General features: G+C 41.0%; 3 protein-coding genes across 3 annotated transcripts; 1 reads left to right on the top strand and 2 right to left on the bottom strand.

Moving 5' to 3' along the window:
* Nucleotides 1-174: 174 nt before the first annotated feature.
* smndc1 (survival motor neuron domain containing 1) lies at nt 175-3,989 on the bottom strand. Its single transcript, XM_079759010.1, has 6 exons — nt 3,860-3,989; nt 3,365-3,484; nt 3,047-3,189; nt 2,371-2,526; nt 1,457-1,610; nt 175-763 (listed from the first exon to the last, which is right to left on the bottom strand). The coding sequence occupies exons 2-6, from the start codon at nt 3,482-3,484 to the stop codon at nt 626-628; spliced, it is 711 nt and encodes a 236-aa protein (XP_079615136.1). The 5' UTR covers nt 3,860-3,989; the 3' UTR covers nt 175-625.
* A 1,374-nt stretch (nt 3,990-5,363) lies between these two features.
* On the top strand, nt 5,364-8,476 carry LOC307071090 (BCL2/adenovirus E1B 19 kDa protein-interacting protein 3-like). The gene is made up of 6 exons (XM_079729966.1): nt 5,364-5,498; nt 5,814-5,988; nt 6,082-6,142; nt 6,335-6,441; nt 7,337-7,492; nt 7,680-8,476. Exons 1-6 carry the CDS (start codon nt 5,459-5,461, stop codon nt 7,720-7,722), a joined length of 582 nt encoding a protein of 193 aa, XP_079586092.1. The 5' UTR covers nt 5,364-5,458; the 3' UTR covers nt 7,723-8,476.
* Nucleotides 8,477-8,492: 16 nt separating this feature from the next.
* Nucleotides 8,493-15,725, bottom strand: LOC307071089 (serine/threonine-protein phosphatase 2A 55 kDa regulatory subunit B delta isoform). The gene is made up of 10 exons (XM_079729965.1): nt 15,586-15,725; nt 15,307-15,381; nt 14,660-14,757; nt 14,378-14,543; nt 13,935-14,047; nt 13,374-13,551; nt 11,507-11,671; nt 11,105-11,274; nt 10,651-10,742; nt 8,493-10,343 (listed from the first exon to the last, which is right to left on the bottom strand). The coding sequence occupies exons 1-10, from the start codon at nt 15,590-15,592 to the stop codon at nt 10,064-10,066; spliced, it is 1,344 nt and encodes a 447-aa protein (XP_079586091.1). The 5' UTR covers nt 15,593-15,725; the 3' UTR covers nt 8,493-10,063.
* Nucleotides 15,726-23,019: the final 7,294 nt, after the last annotated feature.

The raw sequence follows: 23,019 nt of genomic DNA, 5'->3' as shown, positions 1-23,019 counted from the left end.
GCTGATGGGTTAACTTTCCATTTCTGCATAATGTTAACCATTAAATCAGTCAAAACAAGGGTTTCACTCAACCAACGTGTGGTTCCGAAAGGCCTGATGAGAAGTGTTACCTGCCATGTTTTAAGTTTACCCATGAGCAGAAACAAATTGAAGAAAAGAAATATTTTGCAAGGAAAACAATTGTCTTTTAATAATGGATGTACAAAAAAATAACAAGTCTGGTTTTGTTAAAATTCTGCATCGTAAAGCAGGCCTCACAAAACGACAAAGTCATGGCATGTCCAACCGACAAACATCGACTTCTTAATACAGGCAGCAACTAATTAAATAAGTTACACAATCCCAGCCACATTTATGGTTTTCTGTGGTCTCCACATACATACACAACTGGTGAATATGGTGAAAATCAGGTATCTATTATTTCCTTTACAAAAAATGTCCAAGATTTAAAACTTTTTTTTCCCCGCTCTGTCTATATAATATAAAAAAGTACTTCAGTAAATCAAGCAATGGTGTACAGCAATGTATTCTGCAAGACTCAAGGAACGTAAATCATATGACCACATGGCAACATCGACCCAGCCAGTATACAGTTGGATGAACATTATTTACACAACACGACGGGTCACTGGGGCATTAAATGTCTGACGTTGAATTTCGATGTGTCGTTGTACACCGTCATCGGTTTGTCTGCGATACCACATGTTCCCACTCCTACCTTGCCGTCAACACTTTCTGGAGATGCAAATATACTCCTTTTAACCTATGAGGCACAAAAAAGGAGACTTCATTAGTCAATATCATCCTGGGACTTTCATTCATATCGTTAAATGAATAGAATAATAATATTGCGAGAAATATGAAAAGGCTTTCTTTCAGAAAACCAATCGATAAATGCTTCAGAGATGTTGACATCACTACTAGCAAGCACAGGACATAACTCGACAATAGTGTAAACTGAAACGCTCATCTTTGCTCCCAAAACACAAAAGGTATGACATTGCATTGATTGTGTAAATAGTGTGGCACAGCAATAGCATCTAGTGTGACTACCCGTTAAAAATCAACAACAATCTGACCAACTGAAAGATTACTTTGATAAAGTAATCCCTTTGTACAAAACACAAAAAATATATCAAATCAGTCCGTTCTTACGGGAATCACTGCAACCAAAGCTAAATCACAACTGAACATGTTTGCAATTGTACTGGTGGTATTTAAAACAAAAATAACTAATGCCTACTTGGGCCCTTTCATCTATTCTCAGAAAAAAGATATTTGAATAGTTGGAAATATGTAAATGGTGTTGCTCCACAGTAGTGGAAAAGTCCTTAGAATTTAGACAACAATGTCACTGTTTAAATTGATAGTATTCTTTACAATTTATTCAACAACATTCAGCTTTTGATACATTCAACCAGTCAGTGCACACGCATCCACCCACACAAAAACCTACCTGTCCCTTTTTGTTCTTGGAGTAAGCTTTGTTATTGAACTGCTGCCACTTCGACTTCTGGTCCTCCCTTTCCTGCTCCAACTCCTTCATCCTCAGGACCTTCTTCTGGGCTTTCTTCTTCTTATACTCCCTCTGTTCTGCTATCTGCTCCTTCCTGGAATCAAGAGTGACAACAGCAACTATGTTCACAAGGTGTGAAACATCCACCATCTTCTTCACCATCATCATAATCATCATGGGACAATTTTTTTAAAACACACAAGTTTTGTGATCAGGGTTAGCAGGTATTGCGGTCACTGTTCACTGGCTGATAGATTTGACTATTCGGCAAGTAAAAATGTTGAGCATTACATACTAAAACAATTGCTTTCGGCTGTAGAATTTATATATCTGGCAGTTAAAAATAAACATTCAAAAATGATAATTTTGGTTATGTGCACGTAGCACCATATTTTGCAGGACTACAGCAGACTGCAGTTTTAAATTAAACCTAAGATTAGCGTCAACCTCATCTACTTTTGCAACATTGCTCAGGTACAGTACAATAAATGTAGTTGGCATCGAACCAGAAGTTAAGAACGCTTCAGAAGATACATTCCTTTTTACAAAGTACAACAGATCTACAAACACATCCATTAGACTACGACAAAGAGTGGGGTAAATTCTTCATAACGGTTGGGATGAACAACTGAAAGGTTCTGGGTTCAGGCTCTGCCTGTGCCCCGTCTACCTGCACCTTAAAAACCTGTATCTAAAATGCAGTGTGTGCATCACTTAGAATGAAAGCCCCAGCTAAAGGACTGAATAGTAAATGGAACCATTGATGAAAAGTGCTCAGCCTACCAGCGAGCCCCACTAGGACAACAGCTGCAGGTATGTGAAGGTGTAGGTGGGGCCGAGACGATGAACCATACCTTGACTTGGGCTTGCCGTCTTCATCGCGGAGCTTGCCCTCCTCCAGGGGCTTGAGGTGCTGCAGGGGGATGACCTCTGCGTTGCCGTAGCTGATGAAGGTGATGGCCGCCGTGCCGTTCTCCTCGTCTATCTCCTCGATCTCTGCGTCGTACACCCTGTCAAAGAATCACGTCTGTAAGCAGGTGAGTAGGAGTTGACTGCCAGGCCCCACGTGATCCAACTATCCACTACGGTAACATGGTAAAAATATAGTAAATTATGAGATAACATAAGTTGGTCGTAGCATATATTTCCCAATTGTTTATTTAGATCTGAGTTTATGCATTTGTTAAGCCCTTTTGCAGCTTCTAACACTGAAATACATCTTAATTAAAATATTTGATGCCTGATACTTTTAAGTACGCAATATGTGCTTATTAATCTATTAAGACATCTGATTTACTATAACATAAATGCAATATGTGGCTGTGTGTGAAAATGTAAGCCCACTCAGTGACGATGAATCATAATTAATGCATCACTGAGAATAATCAATGAGACTAACAATAAATGATTCATTGCCCACCAGCCTCCCCGTTAATATTCCCATAGCGTTCAAGTGTTAAGGTGAACGCCTAGAACTAGTCAGATGACTCCCACACAGGCTACAGTGAGAAGAGAGCAGCTGACACTCACTGTCCGTCCTGGCTCCAAACAGCCATACAGCCATCGCCAACCTTCCAGTTGTGTTTCAGTGGAGCTGCGTCGGAGCTGTTGGTACTGGACGTGCTGTCAACCGGCTGAGCTGCAAGCAAGTCCTTAGTCAACTCAATGACTTCCTAGAAATATAAAAGGAATCAAGTCCAGAAGTTACATTATATTATAAATATAGAATGAAATGTCATGTGAATGCAACAGGTTTGTTTGTTTTTGTAACATAAATACAACACATTTATAATAAGTCCATTAATAATCCAGTAGATCTTATGATTAATTTGAGCCTACTACAAGCACCTGTAAATCTTTCTGCAGTTTGAGCAGATCTTCATTGTCCTCGTCGGTGGACAAGGCAGCTTCCACCTGCTGTAGTTGGGCCTTGTAACTGCTCAGCTGTTTCACTAGGTCGTCTGACATCTAAACAGAGGGAAACATACAAAACAGTTAGTTGAGAACACACTAGGGGCTGATGCCTAACATCACAAAGGCTAGCACTGGGCTAACACCAGGTTAGCATCTATGAATTCCGTGAATAAAGCAGTAAGTGTGTGTGAAATTGGGATATGGATTTGATGTTTATATGAAATGAAAATGACCACTGGGTACATAAACTAATTTCGAATTTATTGATATTTCTGGGTGGTATTAGAGAGATCGGCGGTATGGCAAAGGCCTAAGTTAGCATATGTTAGCTACTGCTACAGCTAATATCCCATTAAAGCGATGACATAACCATCGAAAACATACAAATCGAGGCAATTGAAAAAGTAAATATCGCAGCTGTGAACTTACCTTTGTATTATTGTTATTCTATGTTGTGAAAATAGTGAGCACCTAGATCTATATTGCCTAATTTCCGAAACCGATTGACTCGGGAACAAACAACAACTCGGCCTGCTTATCAACCGACACAGCGTTCAGGTAATGTGCAGCTGAACAATCGCGAGAGTATGGTGGTCTTCGAGGAGGAAATCATAGGTTGGATCAGTTTATGGTTGAGTGACGCTAGGGGGAGTTACTAACTCTGTGCTCAAATGGCCTACAATAAAAGAAAAGGCAAGCTACAATTTATGAATTGTGCTAACCAAATATACATGGTGGCATTACAAATATATCCATTCCGTCAGATCTTCCAGTTATTATATTATTATTGTATGGTTGCTATGATTATTTAATTTGTCAGAATTCTTTTAGAAAATGCATTAGAATCAATTAGAAATATATCATGGGAAATGGAATACAGGCAACACACAGAAAACACCCATCTGCTTTATTATGGGTCTCCATTATCCCTTTTCCTGCAATTAGGGTTTTGTAACATGGCATGTTTAATACAGCCATAGCTTGGCTCTTAAAACATGATTCACATTAATCACCAAGAATCCCAAAGTTGGCTATATAACTCTATTATTGTACCACAATTAATAACGTGTGCCCAAAAACCGGAGCTAATTTCAACATGTTAGCTTTTATGTGTGACATCATATAAAACTATACTTTATGAGTCATATGGCAGATGCTCCTATAACTCTTACAAATCCTCTGCTTTTAGCTTTCTCTATCTCCTCTATCACCCTAATTGTAAACAGTTTGAAACCTTAACTGGTGTACCCTACAAAGTGTCCGAAAAATTCTAATGCATTTGTTGGGGTGTGTGTGTGGATGATGGCAGGTTTAAGCAGCCTCACCTGCCCAGTCTGATTGGACTCTAGGGCTGGGTGAGGCTGCACCACTGTTGCACATTGAGCAATCAGTGTGGATAGGTAAAACCAGTCATCTTCAGACACAAACTCAAATGGCAGTGGACAACCGTGGGCGTGTTTATTAACTACAATCGTTACAACAAACCGGATTCAACATCACTACCCTGTCCTTTAATTAGAGGAGCCCAGAAAAGCCACCGAGGTCGAGAGTGGCAGCCACCCAGGTGGCATGTAGCAGGGACCTTTTTACTTAATATGACCTTTTTACTTAATAGATTTGAAAATAAAATATTCAGTGCATTTGATTAAATTATTGCTGAGATTGACATTGGATGTTAGGATTCAATGAACACACAAACAACCCACCGAACAAATCTTTTTCCTCGAAGCCATCTAAAAATAGCAACGGTATAATTGTATATGATGTTGTGTACATCACGTTAGTCACTTCCCCTAAAGAGGGTGGACTATGAATGGGGGTCAGGATAGGATAAGAGGCCCCGCATGCGTGTTGTACGTGCCCTCATTCACAAGCCAATCACAATCATGGTAAACAGAAGATTGCGTCATTGTTATTGTCGTGGTTCGTGGGCTTCTGTTTTATTCTACAAGGTGGACGTGGTATTCGTACATGTATTCGGTTTCAATTGTGTTGATCTCGACCGGAGACTAATAGAGTTCGTACAATATGTCGGTTTCGAAGGAGATTTCCTCGGAGGAGTTACAAGGTAGGAGATTCATAAATTATGGCAAGGGAAGAACGTTGTGAACCATCTGGGAAACAGCCGATTCATGCACACACTGTCGAAAATAGATAGGGGAAATTCGAAAATACAAAAATCATTGCATCCAGTGTTTTACAAAGCTAGCAGCTATCTCAGTCTATCAACCAATTCGATTGATTCACCTTGCGTTATCATGAGCTCTGATACCGCGATAACGTACAGATTATTCATATTACCGTTATGACTGTTTTACCACCGTCAACAGCATTATTGGCGCATTGTTTTACGTGCTAACCTGTAAACCCGTTCGTCTCCCAGGTTCTTGGGTAGAGCTAAGCTTCAGCGGTTCAAGCTCCCACACGACGGGTTCCCAGGACGACCAGGGGGAGCAGAGCCAATCCGCAGGCCTGGAGGCTGACGTAGAGAACATGCTCCTGGATGCACAACATGAGTCGGCCAGAAACAGCTCAAAGGGAAGCTCTCATTGTAACAGGTTTGTGTGGATGGCAAATGCACACCTTTGATTTCAACCTCCTCTATTGTGAATGAATTTAAACATGAAACTTTCCGTGCTTTCATCAATCAGCCCACTCCGATCACAGACTCCCCTGCTTGTGTGTAAGGGATCGGAGGCAAACAGCTCACAGGTAAAATCCATACAAATCAATGAATATGGAATATATGAAATATTTACTATCTTCAGTACCCCAGTAGATTACGTTGTGGCGTTTGGTTAAGTGCACTCCATTTGTATATAATATAACACTTCCACATCATGATAACATCTGTTGTGGCACAACAAATGATGTATCCATTAAAGGTGTTATTGATTTCTGCAGTCAGAAGAAGACTTCCAAGAAAGGAGACGTGAAGTGGAGAACCTGATGGTCAGGAACGCCGACTGGATCTGGGATTGGTCTAGCCGACCCGAGAACAACCCGCCCAAGTAGGTTGACCGTAATGTAGGCCTGCCCGCAGCCGTCAAGTTACTTCAATGAACCATCACCACCAACAAAATAATGCAAAAAAACAGAAAGCAATGCAGTTGCTTTCATAAAAACTACAATAGTAGCCTCAAGAATACTTAAACAGCCATTACAGTTTTTCATTTAGCAGCAGATGCCTTTATCAAAAGTGATTGATAAAAGAGGCTGAGGACAACAGAAGCCTACAAAGAAAATGTGAGTTGATACAAAAAAAATTACCAAAAAGTTAGCATGTAGACATTAAACCTTAACCTGAATTCAAAATGGTTATCCATTTAAAGAAGAAAGGTCGTGACTGTTTAGAAATTAGCCGTACCATTGCTTGTCTCATCAAACAGAGACAAAAACAGATAATCGCTAGAGCTTCGTTCACTAATAGCAGACAGAGGGCGCTAGCGTTTCTCACCAATTACACTTGAAGTATGGTTCTTAAATCGCAACCGCCTTCAAAAAAGAACCATCCTGCTAACCTCGCCTTTTTAAAAAGCCTTTCAGGTTATTTTCTTTCTGGGGTTGGGCCCCTAGAAACGCCCCTTAAACCGAGTTTCAACAAGCATAGGACAGGTGTGTCGCAGCTATGCTTAATCAGCAGGTCAAACCATCACGGCCAATAATATAATATTATGCAAGCAATAGCATGTGTTTAATCGAGAGGGAGTCTTCTACGAAATACAAACCAAATCTACAAGTGGTGTTGGTTCTACAATGGGTGTTAGGAGGTTGGCTCCCCTCTAATCGTATTATGAGGCGTGGAGCCTGGGCCCGGCAGGGGGTGTGGATGGGATGCGGATGCGATGCCATTAGTGAGGCACCTCTGGCGCGTTATTAATCCATAATTGATGCGTCTCTCGGCAGGGAGTTCCTGCTGAAGCATCCCCCGCGACGCTCCGCCTCCTCCCTCAGCATCAGGAACACCCGGGTGATGAAGAGTGGGGGGGTCCTCTCCCCTGACTTCCTGAAGCTCTTCCTGCCCTCACTCATCGTTTCACATATACTGGCCATTGGCCTGGGGTAAGCACTGCATAGTAGTAGTAGTAATACTACTACAATAATATTAATAATACTTTTATATTGTAATTTATAAGACGCTTGAATACAAATTCAAACCCAGAGAATCAAACCCAGTACCCTTTGAATTGTTTGCGCTCTCTTCGGCAAAGTTGTGACTAATTGTGTGTCTTTTTTCCTTCTTGTCCAGGATCTACATCGGGAAGCGTTTGACCTCACATAACACCTACTGATTATGTCGCCGTTTTAGGCTCAGGACAGCTCCGGTCATGCCGGGTTGGATTGCGCAACGAGGCATGCGTCAAGCTACAAACAAAGCAAGAAGCAAGGAGAAGAGACAGCCGTGTGTCACGCTTGGGTTTGGCCGATTCCTCAAAACGGTTTAGGGTGAGGTCCCAATCTCCAGTCATTGCTAAATCACATCGTCGCATTCATGAATATGTCCCCACACACACACTCGCTATAACTCCAAAACACCAGGCCTGGCAATGACCTTTTTGCCATTTCCTGCTCCCTCAAATGTGCACGAATAGGAACTGACATGTAAAGCTGTCAGTTCCTGTTATAGTGGGGGGAAAAAGATGATGGTTGCCTCAGAGTAATCTGCCATCCAGTCGATTGCTTTGTTGTCGTTTTTTGTTGCATCTATAATGTTTTGCTCCATTGTCTATGGGATCAATATGCTTCTTTTAAGAATGGTTATTATAAATAATTATAAATGATTCTCATGTAAAATTAACAACGCAAGCAAAATGTAATCAGACTTTGTATATTGAACTGTGATTGTGTCTTCCATAAGCTTTAAATGGACCTTTGTTTTCAAGCTCTTACTCAAGGCAAAAATAAAAAAGGTAAATGTTGAAGAGGATTCCTTTCCTAAATACAGAAGTGTTAGACGATTAGAATTTCCTGTCTGGTTTAATCAAGTCCATCTGTTATAAACAAGAGAAAGCGACTATCCTATCAAAGAGGTTCTGGACTACATGCAGATTAACACAATAAGATTTTTATTTAACTTTGGTCAAAATAATGAAACAAGTGAATACATTGTCACCATGTTAGGAATCAATGGACAAAGACAATGCATCGTTATGTTCGCTTTAATGTCATTTTATGATCCGTGTAGTCAATCTTCATTTTTGCATTCACAACTAGAGAGAAGAGCCACATTTTTAATATGCAGTTCAAATTCGAGTGACATCCCTAATAAAATGAATAAGAGCACGTGAAGGAAGCCAGTCTAAGAGTCCTACTTAACGTGAGATGGAGGCACTCTTTATTACAACGGCAATGTGTGCAGTTTTCCCCTCTTTATGTGTGTTTTCATAGACGGCCACGCATAGCAGCGGTGTATGAGGACAGAACTATAAAACAGGATTCCAAAATAATGCACATGAGGTTTGTAAAAAAGAAAACGACTGGGACGCAAAGTAGTAGCGGTCACTGATAGGAGATAAGTATTAAGGCTGTGGATTCCCTTTGCCCATCTACTGCCTTTCAGCCTCTCGCCGTCATCTTAAAACAACTTGAGAAAGAAATTGTCTGGACACAAACACATGATTGGCCGTCTCCGACAGTGGTTCTGAATTAGAGCCGCAAAACAGTTATTTTTTCTCCTTCCGATTTGAGATCTGCTTAAAAAAATTAAATTAAAATAAAAGACAGTGGTGTGACTGGACATTTTTTTTCCAACCTCTCTACAACATAAAAACATGCAAAGCAATAAAGAACAACATGTTTAATACATACTTGTAGATTTAAAAACATCTTTTAGTTTTAGTTTCTTTTATTATGTGGATGACAAGGTGTACTCGAGTAGATACAGTCAGTGAAATTATGTCACCATATTGACTGGGATAAAGTAAGAGGAAGAGGAGGAAAAAGGAGGAGGGGGGAGAACAGAAATGTCCACTTCCCACTTGGCATGACCATCTGCCACCAGTAGTTTTGGCCTGAATACACGACCAATGGGGGAATGTTACAGTTAGGCCTACCGGCCAGCAGTCCATGTGTGAGATGGGCCCCGAACTCTTTTGCAACGGTGTTAAAACTTTGACAAGACGTCAACTTATTTTTTTGGGGAGGGGGGGCTTTTCCAAGAATTCATTCGGTTAATGAAAAGCAGGCTTTTAAAAGTCAACACAAACACCAATGCGTTCGAGAGGGTCACCTCTGGGGAGGGGACGGGGAGAGAGGAAGCGGGGGAGGGGGGAGTGCCAGTCTGTCAATCAGACCCACATTGGAATTACTGGGTCGGGGGGGGGGTGGTTGGGGAGTATGGGGCATGTCGATCAGCCCTGGTGCCAAAGGCAAGAAACAACCTAAGCTCAGACTTAAAAAAAATAAAAACAGGCCTATGGAACTGGCCTATGAACCTCCTGTGGCAAAAAAAAGAAAGAAAAGGAGACATGCTTTCGAATTCTTCCCCAGCAGGCGAACCAGGGCCGTTGCTTCTTATACAGATAGACAAGTAGTAGGCTTGACTACAACGGTACAAGTAAAAGCCCTATCCGGAGCCCCCCACCCCCTCCGCAAATTAATTTTTATTAATCTTCGTCTTCTTCTTATTGTCTCCTAGTTGATTTTGTCCTGGAAAATGTACAGGTTGTTAGTGGCCGCCACGGCGATCACATTTTCTTTGGGGTGCCAGGCCGTGTGGAGTATCTTCTTGTTGAAGTCCAGGCTGTCCACGCTGATCTCGTCCTTCTTCCGCTTGCCCCCGGTGGACACCTTGCGGGGTTTCAGCGTGGCTCGTGGTTTGCTGCTCTCCCGGGACGCCTCCAGCGTGATGTCCCGTCGGGTGTTGCGGTCGAACATTCGGAAGAAGTTGTTGTACGACCCGGTCATGATGGCACTGAGAGAGAGAGCGAGAGAGAGAGAGAGAACCACAGAGTCTTTGTTTACACTCGACACAAAAGCCTGGTGTCAAACACAGAGAGGAATCCAAACATCCAAGAGGACGGTCAGAATGATTAAGGGGTCTCGAGAAACAACTAAAGAGAGAGTGTTATGAAAGAGGGAGACAGAGTGAGTTGTCATTTACACTTAACACACATAAATGGCTGGCTGTTAAAAGCCACTCAAACATAGGAGAATCCAATCAATTAGACAATGGATCAGAAAGGATGTAATACAACAAGCTATAGAAAGCTGTATGTTACCTGTCACTGCCATTCCAGCAGCACTCAAATTTGTCAAAGATGCAGTCGTTTTCATACAAGGAGCACAGTTTACTGCGAAGGTATTCATGAACCTGAAACAAGAACAACATAACTTAGTCTGATATTTCATCCAACTAATTGTTAAACATAACACAGCACAATAGCTCATGTTGTTTAAAAGGTACAATAATTCTTTAGATCACTTAGATCAAATACTAAATGGTAGAAAACGAGCAAATTCTATAGTTTTAATTGCCTTCTACTTGTTGCAGACAAACCTGCAACAAGTTGTTAACATGTTTGCGATATATAAAACATGATGCAGTTCACTACGATGACCTACATTGTGTCCCATCTAGATCAGCCTAGCTCTCTCCATGTTGCCCCGGGCCTCTTCACGCCATCCATTCACTACACACCAACAATCACACCATCAAACCGCATGAGGCCACACCTGATACGTCTCCACGGGCCGGTTCTCCATGTTCAGGTCCCACACTTTGACAGAGAGGTAGTCCCGGGTCATCATGTAGCGTCCGCTGTGGCTGAACTTGACGTCCGAGATGGAGGAGATGATCTCCGAGAAGAAGGACCGGCTGCTCGGGTCCTCAGGCTCCTCAAAGACTGGGGTTCAATGGAATAAAATAGATGGAAAAGGGGCATTACTTCATTGACACTATTTCTTATTTCAACATTCCAAAGCAAGTTAATTATTTTCCATTTCTCGATTAAGATAAGGCAAAATAAAATGTACATTTCTTCAATATATTTGGCAAAGCTTTCATCAAAACAGTACATTATCTTTTAAAGACATTTCATCAGGGTCCAAACGTACACGTTATTGGGACCTACTTACACTTTGAGTGCCTGTCACAGAGCGCAGCCGCCCGCATGTCACAGAGACGGATGGTGCCTTTGCTACTGCTGTACACAAATACATTACATTGGTGTGGATGGCACTCTGCAGCCGTGATGACTTCCGTCAGTTCCTCCATGTTGGCAGGCTTGATGTCTACAATATCTGGGAGCACAGCATTAAGGGCCAGACGAAGACGCACAGATACACAGATTCAAGAGTCCACCATACACTACGGCGATGGTGGTTTCCGACAATTGTGGGATTGAGTCACAGGCCATTTTAAACCCTGGAACTTTGACTCATTGAACATGTTTGAGACCCCAACTTCTCTATTTTAGTGCATCCGCTGTCACACACATCAATTATATTCTACGAAGTTACGAACATTGTGGGTAACAGTTAGAGATGGGCGATATGGCCTAAAATCCATATTGCGATATACATTGCAGCCTCTTGCGATAACGATATATATCACGATATAAAATCATAAAGTAACCGATTCAGAACAGGTTACAGAGACCCTAAGGAAAGCCAAACTGCTAAATGTATTTAAAAAAAGAGAAATATAGTATGTCATTTCGAGAACATTTATTGTGAAACACTGTAATCATACAACATAATGTTGCAGATAAATAAAATTAGTATTGGGTTTCTTTCCTTTAGTGCAAACCATTCTAAAAGGCACTACACTTAGTTTAAGTCCTTGGTTCTTAAATGCCACCCAAGATGCAGAGAACAGGAAAAACGGGTGTCTTTCTAGATAAGGAACAGACACTGTACTGACAATTAGGGATGGGCATGATTAATTGATGATCGATCATTGATTGTTAAGATTTTTGTCGATTACGTGATATTTTTAACCATCAAAAGGAGGTTGACCCAGCCGGAGAGGTGGCCTCGGAGACGTTGCTCAACATGGAGCAAAGAGGAGACGGAACGTCTTTTGGATATTTGGGTCCGATATCCAAAAGACATTCCGTCTCCTCTTTGCTCCATGTTGAGCCACCACCCGACGGTCCGACAAAAGCAAGTAAAAAGTATGCTGGAAAACATAACTTAAAAATGCCGATGCATTTAACACATTCCGAGTCAGGATGAGGGAGAAGGAGTTGGACCAGTCCGCAGATCAATGTATATCACGCTGGATATCCATGATTGTTTACTTTCACCGATGCTTCCCCCCCCCCGCTTTTTCTTTAACGCTTTACAACGCCCCAGACCTTTTTGTCCAATGATTTAACCCATTCAGACCGGATTACGCATCTGTGCTTGTTTACCTTTAAGACCGGATTGCGCATCAATGGGTGTTTACCATTAACCCATTTGTACCGGCTGCGCGGAGCAACATTGTATCTACTAGATACAATGTTGCGCTGCACAGCAGCCGGTACAAATGGGTTAACGTTCTTTGCACACATGCAGGTTTGTTGACGAATTCTAGCACTGTTGCGAAAATTGCAATGTGAAAAGGAATTGCACCAAACCAAAAATTAAACATTGCATTTTGCGTCATCAACATGCATTATCGCGATAGAATTAACATCTCTATCGTAGGCCATTTTTTTTATCGTTTATATCGTATATTGTGCATTACTAGTAACAGTGATATCCCACTGATTGTATGTGCATTGTGCTACACAAAGCAAGTCGTAAGAAGCTGGCTTGTGGCTACAGATCATTATCTATTGTTCTCTTTTAAATTAAGAATGCACCATAAATGAGTCTGCATGTCAGTCATCTCCAGTGAACATATGCACACCAAGCAACCCAAAGGTCCAGACCCCACGGTGGGGAAACAACGCACCACAGTATGTTCCTGACGCACGAGACTCATCATAAAGACATTTCTTTTGAAAAAGGATACTGAAACTTCTGTCTGTGATTTCCAAGTGCCATAGATTTATTCTTAGGTCATCTGCGGAGAGGTACGTTTCATGGTCGCTATTTACAGAAATGGAATTAATGTGATAGGTGTGCGCGTTGGCGAAGATCCTGCGCGGGCTTGCCTCCACCATGAGGTCCATTGGCATCAGCACCGGTACCTGTGAGTCACCAACACCAGCGCAATAGGAAGACTTAAGTGGAGTTCACACTGTTAAACTGCCTCCATTTTACCACCAGGTGTGATGAATGATTAGCCGCTACAAGGCAGTTCAAAACCGACCATATCGTGATGTTACACATGGGAGAGGCCGACCCTGATGTTTAATGGATAGATAACCCTGTGACAAGCCTACCCAACATTCTGTACCACCCGATAGGCTGTTTAATCATCCATTGATCACACATCCGAGTAGACACTCCCCCTGGTGATGTCACTAACAGGGAGGATTTTGTAATGACTCATACTGCCCTTTCAACATCACACCAGGAGGTAATATAGGGATCCTTTGAGTTATGGGGGGGATCTAAGTTCCAGACGTACCCGTAAAGAAGAGATCCTAAAGGGGTCTCGAAGTCGCCCCTCCTCGTCCTTCAGGTTATAACCCTCTGCCCGTTTGTCCCTTTCACTGATCTTCCACAATTTGATAGTTTTATCTGCACAAAGACGGGTTGAAGTGAGGTTAATAGAGAAAGCTGGCAAATGGTTATGTGACACAGTGCAATTTACTACCATCTTTATCATTGAGTCATTAAGCATATGCTTTTAAGCTAAAACAACCTTCAGTGATTTCAGATTCATGTACTTAAGGAGCAGGGTTAGTGTATCTTGCGTAAGGATGCCTGAAGGTTGGGCTGTTGGCATCGGGTAAGAGCCCAGTACCTTTCGGCTGGGAGTCAAACACCCACAGGCCCACAATGGCCTTTAATGCTCACTATATAAAAGTATTACCTTGAAATACAAAGAATTGAAAGCAGAGGTCCTACCATTTGTTGAGAGTAGAAAGTGAGCAGAGTTTTGCTGGGGTAGCCATCTTATTTTGTTGATTTTCTCTTCAATTTCTAAACTTTTCAAATAGTCAAACTCTGGTTCGTGACTCTGAAAAGTGCTATAGACATTGTACTCCCCACGTAGTTGTGGACGATTTTTTGACTGAGAGAAAGGAAAATGTACGAAACAAAATCATTATTATTATGCACCAACACAGCAAACTGCACTGAATGGATCCACACTAGGACTATCGTTACAACCATATTACAATAATGTACCTCTTGTTCATGCTGAAATATCACTACTCTTCCTCCTTTATCCCCAGTCGCAAGCAATTCTCCAGAATAGTTGAATTCAACCGTGGATATTATGTCAGCTAGAAAAACAAAACAAAATACACGTCTCAAAATAGTCCAACACGCAAAAAATAAATGGTAGCAATGTTTGGTTAATTTCCTGCACATTCATGTGGTGAAGTTCCCACATGAACTAAAGCCTCTGGCACTACAAATATTTCTCAATGGCATGAGACTTATCTAAGGTTGTATTGCATACTAGTTGTGTGATTCATTACTCTCATATGGCTTCAATGTCATGTTGAAGCCGTGCATTTACGTATGTGTTTTAAGCATGTTGTGTATATTTGTATGCACACAACATACATGGACGCAGCACAGTGACGTCAGGAACACGGTCGCTCCCTACAACTAGCTCAAGGCTAGCTACATAGCTCCCGAAATCTAATTGACCGTGCAAGGAAAATCGTTATTAATTACAATTAAAAACAAAACTGCACTGCCTTTCATGAATCGCATTGTGTCCAATTACGCACACCACACACATCTCATGATAGGATGCCCACACAAATCATTAAGAACCGACTTTTTCTTTACCTAGCCTGGTAAGCTATCAGCTAGCCACTTACCTTCCGCAACATCTTCATCTATCGCCCCTTTCACTTGGGAGAAACACCACTGAAAATCATTTCCTCCTGAAACTCCTACAATAAAGAGACAATAAGAATCGCGTTAGATCCACACTGGGGGGATGTTGCGACGCGTTGGGTCCAAACATGACCCGACAGTGACACAGTTTTGACAACTAGCCGCTTTATTAGCCGCTAGCAAACCTGGCAATCCAGGGCCATCACATACACACATACACACATCATCTCTTTTAAAGTCCGTGTTTAAAAGTAGCCCACCTGCCATTGCTTCATTTAGCAGCTCTTGGGATACTTATTCAACCAATGCAGCTTTCTTGAGGGAATAGAGATAACATCCACAATCAGGGTGAGGACTGGGGAGTACAGATCTGTCAGACCACGGAGGAAATTATCCCAGATTTTTTTTTCGCTTTCAAAATGGCGCACAGTACATGGGCCGATGACGTCATACACACACACGCACACGCACACACACACACACACACACGCACACACACACACACACACACACACACACACACACACACACATACGCACAAAGACACGCATGGACGCACGCACGGAAGCACACACGCACGAACACACATCCTGGCTCTCACAGCATCCATCGAGGATGTTGTCCTATAATAAAACATTTGCGTCCAACTTTTGCATGTCTTCTTCTGCTGTTGTTAATGTGATTCTACCATTCTGACTTTCACTGTTTGTATCTGTTTTTATCATTTGTTCTGTTGCAACCCCTGAAATTCCCTCACGTGATTAAAAAGGGTTATTCTATCGTGTTATATTTTCTTATCTGTTGCATTCCACATTCAGTAGGCTGCATGCAATTGGGATTGGTACAAATATATGCCTATTAGAGATATTCAAGATAAAAATAGTTTCTCTCAGTAAAGTTCGTTAGGTAACAGGCAGACAGGATTTAGCAATGGCTATAATGATCTCATAAATAATAAATTTCAAATATTAGAAGGCGTACAGTAAAAATATGTTGTTTAATGTTTTCTGTAATCTTTTTTGTGTTTACCTTTTTGATTATGTGTGCTGCCGTCAGTGTTGGGCAAGTTACTTCAAAAGCGTAATGCATTATTTATTACTTGTTACTGTCATTTCAAAGTAATAAGTTACATTACAATATTACTGTCTTTGAATTGTAAGGCATTACACTACTTCACATTACTTTTGCATTACTTTCACCAAAATAACAGGAAATATGGATTTGGTGTTCTCAATAGATCTTCTTGTATTCAATGCAGCTCATTACACAGCAGGAGGTGATGTGGTTGGCATAATGACTGAGCTAGGGTGGTCCTGCATTGAGTTTAAATCCAACTATAACGAATAAATGGTCCAGTTTTAAGTTTCATAGAAAATGTATTTATACATCCCCAGCAGGGCATGTTAAATAAGTGCATGCCCCGCCACTCGTAACACATGGGTTATTTCACATCGTCGAAACCAGAATTTGGAATTAATCAAATAAATAATACTGAAATGGATACTTTTTGGTTGAACACATTTGAACGAAATATTTACGATCCCCGAATGTTGACCTGAAGTTGGCGCCACTGATAGGAAGACTGTCGGAATGGCAGTAGGCCTAATAAAAGCTAACGTGTACCGTGTGGACTGACTCTATAGCCCAGTTGCACTAATCTGTTAAGGCATTGATAATAGAAGCTTACCTTGTCGTTGCTTGCCTGGACAGGGATCTTGCTCACAATGTTTCTAAAAGAAGGTGACTCCACTGTTGAAAGTGGCAGCATATCTTCGACAACATACTCTGCCACGAGTCTCCTCACTTCTCGAGGTTCAAGCATCGCAGAATGGGAGAATGTTAGTTTTTGCTGTTTAGCAGTTTTTTCTCCACTCTCATCCTCCGTTTCCTTTCTTTTTTTGGTTACTAGCTTGATGTTGGCGTGGCACCGCGCTAGATGTTTCGTTAGATTACTTGTTGTTACTTGTTTCACACACAAAGTGCACTTAACTATAAGGTTCTTCATATCCTTGTCTCTGACGAATTGAAAATAATGAGCGTATGCCCATCTTGCAAATGTAGAGTCCGACTCTGCTGCTGCTGCTGTCATCTTCTCTAGCAGTAAGACGAAGTAAACATTTGCGCGGGTATTTTCTCCTCTGAGAATCTCGCGGTGTTGGCGAATTTGTATGAAAACAACACACCAGTTAATTTCGGGTTTAAAATGCATTGTAACGCGCGTTACTGAGATTTGTACCGAGTAAAATATTACTATTTTTTTTTGTAATGCCTTACATTACCGCGTTACAGCAAAAAGTAATACATTACAGTAATCACATTACTTTTGTAACGCGTTACTCCCAACACTGGCTGCCGTCAAAGCAAGGGGAGTTTACAGGTATCTATTTATTTTAATATGCGGTCTATGGGCGACATCTGGTGGACAAAAAGCAAAATTGGCCTGTGTTTTCGATTTTCTGTGGGCGGTTTTGAATAACCAATTAAACATTTTCAAATTTTAATTAATGTTCGGCTTAAAAGAACGTAACCATATTTAAAATTGCGATTGAAAAAATATTAATACGTTGAAAAGTTAATATTTAGGCATTTGTCTATTTTTTTCATCCCCTGCTTTCTGAATATATTAATTAAGCGAAAGGCTTTATTTGCATTTGCATTTGCATGAAGCTGTAGACTTAATATTTTAATTTATAATACAATCAATTAATAAAAAAAGAATATGTAATTATTATTATTATTATTACTATTATTATTATTATTATTATTATTATTAGTAGTAGTAGTAGTAGTAGTAGTAGTAGTCTTAGTAGTAGAAGTAGTAGTAATAGTAGTATTGTGTGTTTATCTTTCTGTATAGAAAAGTACATTAGCATTTGATTCAGTCAAACTTTCAACATTCAACTTTATCCTTTCATTAGCTTGTTACCGAGAATCAAATCCTTGCTGTAATGATGTCTCATTTATTTGTTCTGCATAAAATAAAATCAGACCTCCACCAAATTGAATGTGTCTGGAAGGGTTGTATCAAATTCTCCCCAACCCATCCCAGAACCCACCCTGTTCTATCGTTCTCTAATCACTTGTCCGGGGGGAGGGGGGGAGTTTCCCTGAGGGTCGAGAGACTGTGAAAGAAAAATACAGAGGAATGGAGTTTAAGCATCAGAAGAGATTTGATACATCAATACACAGCAGCCTATAGTAGAATCATCTTCTTTTTTTTTTGATAAAGTGTGGCAACTGAAAGAAAGAAAGAAAGAAAGAAAGAAAGAAACACTGACAGTTAAATATTTCATAAGCATCTTAGGATTCTTTATACAACAAATTCATACTCATGAGATAATACTGATAATATTACACTCATACAATATGTCACTTACTTTTTTGAGTAGCAGCAAAGCCTTTCCTAATTATTGAGAACTAATCAATATAAGTGAATGATTAGTGGTCTTATTAGTCGATTGTGAATGATAACACACATTCAAACAAAGGATATATTTTGCCTGAACCCAATTAATTATTCAAAACAATACAGGCTACAGCTTAATAGCTGTGTGAATAAGAATTATCTTATTTGATGAAAGGCTTCAATATCTGCATGTGTGTGTGTGTGCCTGTGTGTGTGTGCGTGCGTGTGTGTGTTTGTGTGTGTGTGTGTGGGGGGGGTGTTTGTGTGTATGTGTGTGTGCTTGTGTGTGAGTGTACCTGTGTGTATGTGTGTGTTTCCATGTTTATTTTATTTGTATTATGTCTGTATCCTATTTGTATGTGTACGGATGTGTGTTTTATCAGTGTGTGTATGTTTGTCGTGTGTTTTATCTGTGTATATGTGTGTTATGTGTGTGTTGTATCAGTGTGTTATGTGTGTTTTATCTGCGTGTTGGCATGTCTGTCTCTTTCTCTAAAGTTTGTACGTTTTAACTATGTTAGTGTGTTTTTTTTATGTGTGTGTTACCATGTTTGTATTATGTGTGTGTTTTATCTGTGTGTCACATGTGTTTTATCTGTCTATGTGTGTGCGTGTGTGTGTGTGTGTGTGTGTGTGTGTGTGTGTGTGTGTGTGTGTGTGTGTGTGTGTGTATGTGTGTGTGTGTGTATGCGTGGGCCTGTGTGTTTTCATGTGTGTTTTATCTGTGTGTGTGTGTGTGTGTGTGTGTGTATGTGTATGTGTGTGTTTGTGAGTGTGTGTGCGCTTCCATGTGTCTATCTGAATGTATGTGTGTGTGTGTGTGTGTGTTTTCTGTGTGTGTTCTATGTGTGTGTGTGTTTGAAGGCGTACTACCCTCATCAGGTATAAGGAGGGTTGCTGACTTCATTCCGAGCCTCCAGTAACACCACTGCCTCTGATAGTTCCCCGTCCCGCTGGGGATTCATTATAAGACAGCTAGAGGCTGCTTGTGGATGGTTACTGCGCTCGGCCGTATGTTAACTTGTCGCTATCGTGCTAAGGCAAACATGTGGTGCAGCTGCTTGCTCTGGCTGTGGGCAACCTGGGGAGATTGATCGGTGAGCCGTCTGTGGTGTATGTTTTTTTTACCCAGGATCATGGCCACATTCAGCAGACACGCAGCCTCCGGAGAAGAAGACATTTTCCCGGAGAAAATACGTCTCATTACCGACGCGGAAGAATGAAAGTATATTGACTTTTATTTTTGCATTATATATATATATATAGTTTTTTTTTTCTAACAGCATCATACACATTGCTATTCTTGTTCTTTAACAACAACAACAACAACACAACATTTGTGAAGATGTTTTGATTTAGTATTGTTCCTCATCACACCCCACGTTGGAGGCATTCGAAACCTGGCATGGAACTTATTTTGATTCTAAATTCAATAAATCTTTTTTTTGTTTGGTGTTTATTTTTAATGAAAGAAAACAGAGGATACTTCAGTCTTTCTGATCGTGTAATGGTGATGTGAACAAACTAATAAACACGTAAGAAATCCACATTTTTTGGATTTTATTTTTGAACTCAAACCATAGGCCATTATATGTGATCTGCTCAAGGGCTCTGTCCAGCCTTTCAGTTGTAGCACTCTCTCTCTCTCTCTCTCTCTCTCTCCCTACCTCTCTCTCTCTCTCTCTCTCTCTCTCTCTCTCTCTCTCTCTCTCTCTCTCTCTCTCTCACTCTCTCTCTCCCTCTTTCTCTGACTCACACTCTCATCCTTTAGCTCTCTTGTATGCATACACCTTCAGACACACACCACAGACACAGACACATACACAGACACACACAGACACACACACACACACACACACACACGCACACACACAAACACATACACACATACACACACACACACACACAGGAGCCAAACAACAGTCCTAAATAATTGATTGTGTTTGTCTTGTGTGTGTGTGCGTATGTATGTGTGTGTGTGTGTGTGTATTATTTTTTCTGTTATTCTGAGCTCTCCTCTGGCCGCCCCAGAGCCAGAAGGGCCTGATGAGTGGGATACGATGGAGCTTTGCGATTGGTGCATTGACTGCATGTGTCTTTGTAATTTAAATATCTGTAAAAGTAATCTGCATGCATCGCCTTAAACATCCTCATCTCGCCTCTCTGCCGGAGATCGTCTGGAGGCACAAGTCAGAACCTGTTGTTTGTTTTGTCTGTCTGTCTGTCTGTCTGTCTGTCTGTCTGTCTGTCTGTCTGTCTATCTCTCTGTCTATCTTTCTATTTGTCCTCTGGGTTTAGCATATGTGTGTGTGTGTGTGTGTGTGTGTGTGTGTGTGTGTGTGTGTGTGTGTGTGTGTGTGTGTGTATGTTTGTGTGCGTTTGCATGTTTGCGTATATTTGTGTTTGGGTGTGTGGGTGTGTGGGTGTATGTGTGTGCGTCTGTGTGTGTGTGTGCATGTTTGCGTGCACGTATGTGTGTGTGTGTGTGTGTGTGTGTGTGTGTGTGTGTGTGTGTGTGTGTGTGTGTGTGTGTGTGTGTGTGTGTGTGTGTGTGTGTGTGTGGTCACCAAGAGAGTAGTTCAACCAAACCACACGCCCCACTGATCTGTTGGCTGGTCTAGTAGTGATTAGGCTGTTTGACTCTTAGAGCCAAAAAGGTACTTGGTTTGATCCCCAATGTCAACAGTATATGCAACCTTGAGCTAAGATGCCCAAACCTCCCCCCTGTTATTAATGAAGGTGTCTGGATTCATAAGTCAATTTGGATAAAATAGTTTGCTCTTTGAGTAAATAGTCAGATAGTAAACATATATGCATGAACTTGTACAGTTCAGAATGCCTCTATGATGTTCTTTAGCCGTGGTATATCTTCCATGTTACTAAGTGTCTCGTTCGTACACTAGAGGGCACTATAGCACTTAGTATTCAACCCCAGTGGAACGTTTCCATGTTAGAAATATTCCAGCCATGTGCTGCAGATGAAAGTGTAAAATCACAAACTTATTTTTCCCCTCAACATAATAAATCATCTTCAATATTTCATGGGTCATCATCATGTATCATTGATCATTAAAAAAACTCATCAAATTCATTATAAATGTGGAATGTACTGTTTTCTATCAAAGGACATGTTAAATGCCATGGGTTGCTTATGCTTTAACAAACCTTGGTTCAGTTGTCATTGAGGCTGTTCCAGCTCAATCATACTTTTATTAATTTACATGTCTATACTCCATTGACTGATTATTAATATATTTTTCCGGCAAAGCATCCGAGAACAGCTAACAACACTGACGTTCTGCTATCACAGAAAGACAGAAATGAAAAAGCCCTTGCCAGCTTTCCGAAAGCAGTCAGGGTTGAAATATACGAGCTATATTAGAACCCTGGTCCCACGGATCATATTGTAAATAGGATGGGTTAAATTTCACTTGTAGCTTCCCCATCAAACAATCTGGCTGCTCTCCTGGGAGGGATGAGGCATGGGGGTGTCGGGGGGGGGAGTGCTGCTGCTGACTCGGCCTGTAATAATGCCAGACAATGAATTCCCGGCTCATAACGTAGCCCTCCACTATATGGAACATGTATTGGTGGGGGGGCTTAGCAGCTAATAAAGTGGCAAGGCTTCAGAATCCATGTCAGAAGAGCTCGGCGCCACTGGGACCTTTGCTCACACTTGTATGTGCAGGTTCAACTGCAGGGGAAAGGTTACACATTCACATGGCGCGGATCTAAGTTGATGAGTTGCCCTGAGCACTGGCCGCTCCAAGGCCACGCTCCTCGTTGGCTTTCTATTTATTTTCTTATTTTTTCTGTGTCAAGGAACAAGAACGGAATAACTTGACGCGCGCTGCACTATCCCCACAGCGTTTATTTGTTTGGATCGGACGATAATGATGAGGAACATTGGATTGATGGTCGATTTCTCCGTCTGTCTCTATCTGTGTATCTATCAATCTATACATCTGTCTGATTGTCTGTCTGTCCGTCAGTCTCTATCTATCTTTACCTCTATCTATACCTCTATCGACCTATCTTTCTATCTGTCTACCTATCTATCCATCTATCTATCTACCTATCTATCAATATCTATCAATATCTATCTATCTATCTATCTATCTATCTATCTATCTATCTATCTATCTATCTATCTATCTATCTATCTATCTATCTATCTATCTATCTATACATTCCACATCATTATTTCATACAGTTATGGTTTTTCTTGGTTCATATTGCTACAGATGTTTACACAGCTAAAACATATTGCAGGTTGTTCTGACAAAAC

The sequence above is a fragment of the Pollachius pollachius genome (genome assembly GCF_949987615.1).
Source record: "Pollachius pollachius genome assembly, chromosome: 2".
NCBI lineage: Eukaryota > Metazoa > Chordata > Actinopteri > Gadiformes > Gadidae > Pollachius > Pollachius pollachius.
Note: the sequence above shows the minus strand (reverse complement) of the source record. Positions and strands in the feature narration are given on the sequence as shown.

Excerpts from the sequence above, each read along its gene's own strand:
- smndc1 (XM_079759010.1), bottom strand. The coding sequence starts at position 3,484 with ATGTCAGACGACCTAGTGAAACAGCTGAGCAGTTACAAGGCCCAACTA. Across the intron at positions 1,611-2,370 it reads GACGGCAAGCCCAAGTCAAG|GAAGGAGCAGATAGCAGAAC; the intron begins GTATGGTTCATC and ends TCTTGATTCCAG. Across the intron at positions 764-1,456 it reads CCAAGAACAAAAAGGGACAG|GTTAAAAGGAGTATATTTGC; the intron begins GTAGGTTTTTGT and ends TGTGCCTCATAG.
- LOC307071090 (XM_079729966.1), top strand. The coding sequence starts at position 5,459 with ATGTCGGTTTCGAAGGAGATTTCCTCGGAGGAGTTACAAG. Across the intron at positions 5,499-5,813 it reads TTCCTCGGAGGAGTTACAAG|GTTCTTGGGTAGAGCTAAGC; the intron begins GTAGGAGATTCA and ends TTCGTCTCCCAG. Across the intron at positions 6,442-7,336 it reads CCCGAGAACAACCCGCCCAA|GGAGTTCCTGCTGAAGCATC; the intron begins GTAGGTTGACCG and ends GTCTCTCGGCAG.
- LOC307071089 (XM_079729965.1), bottom strand. Across the intron at positions 11,672-13,373 it reads AATCACAGACAGAAGTTTCA|ATATTGTAGACATCAAGCCT; the intron begins GTATCCTTTTTC and ends CTGTGCTCCCAG. Across the intron at positions 10,743-11,104 it reads GGCCCGTGGAGACGTATCAG|GTTCATGAATACCTTCGCAG; the intron begins GTGTGGCCTCAT and ends TTCTTGTTTCAG.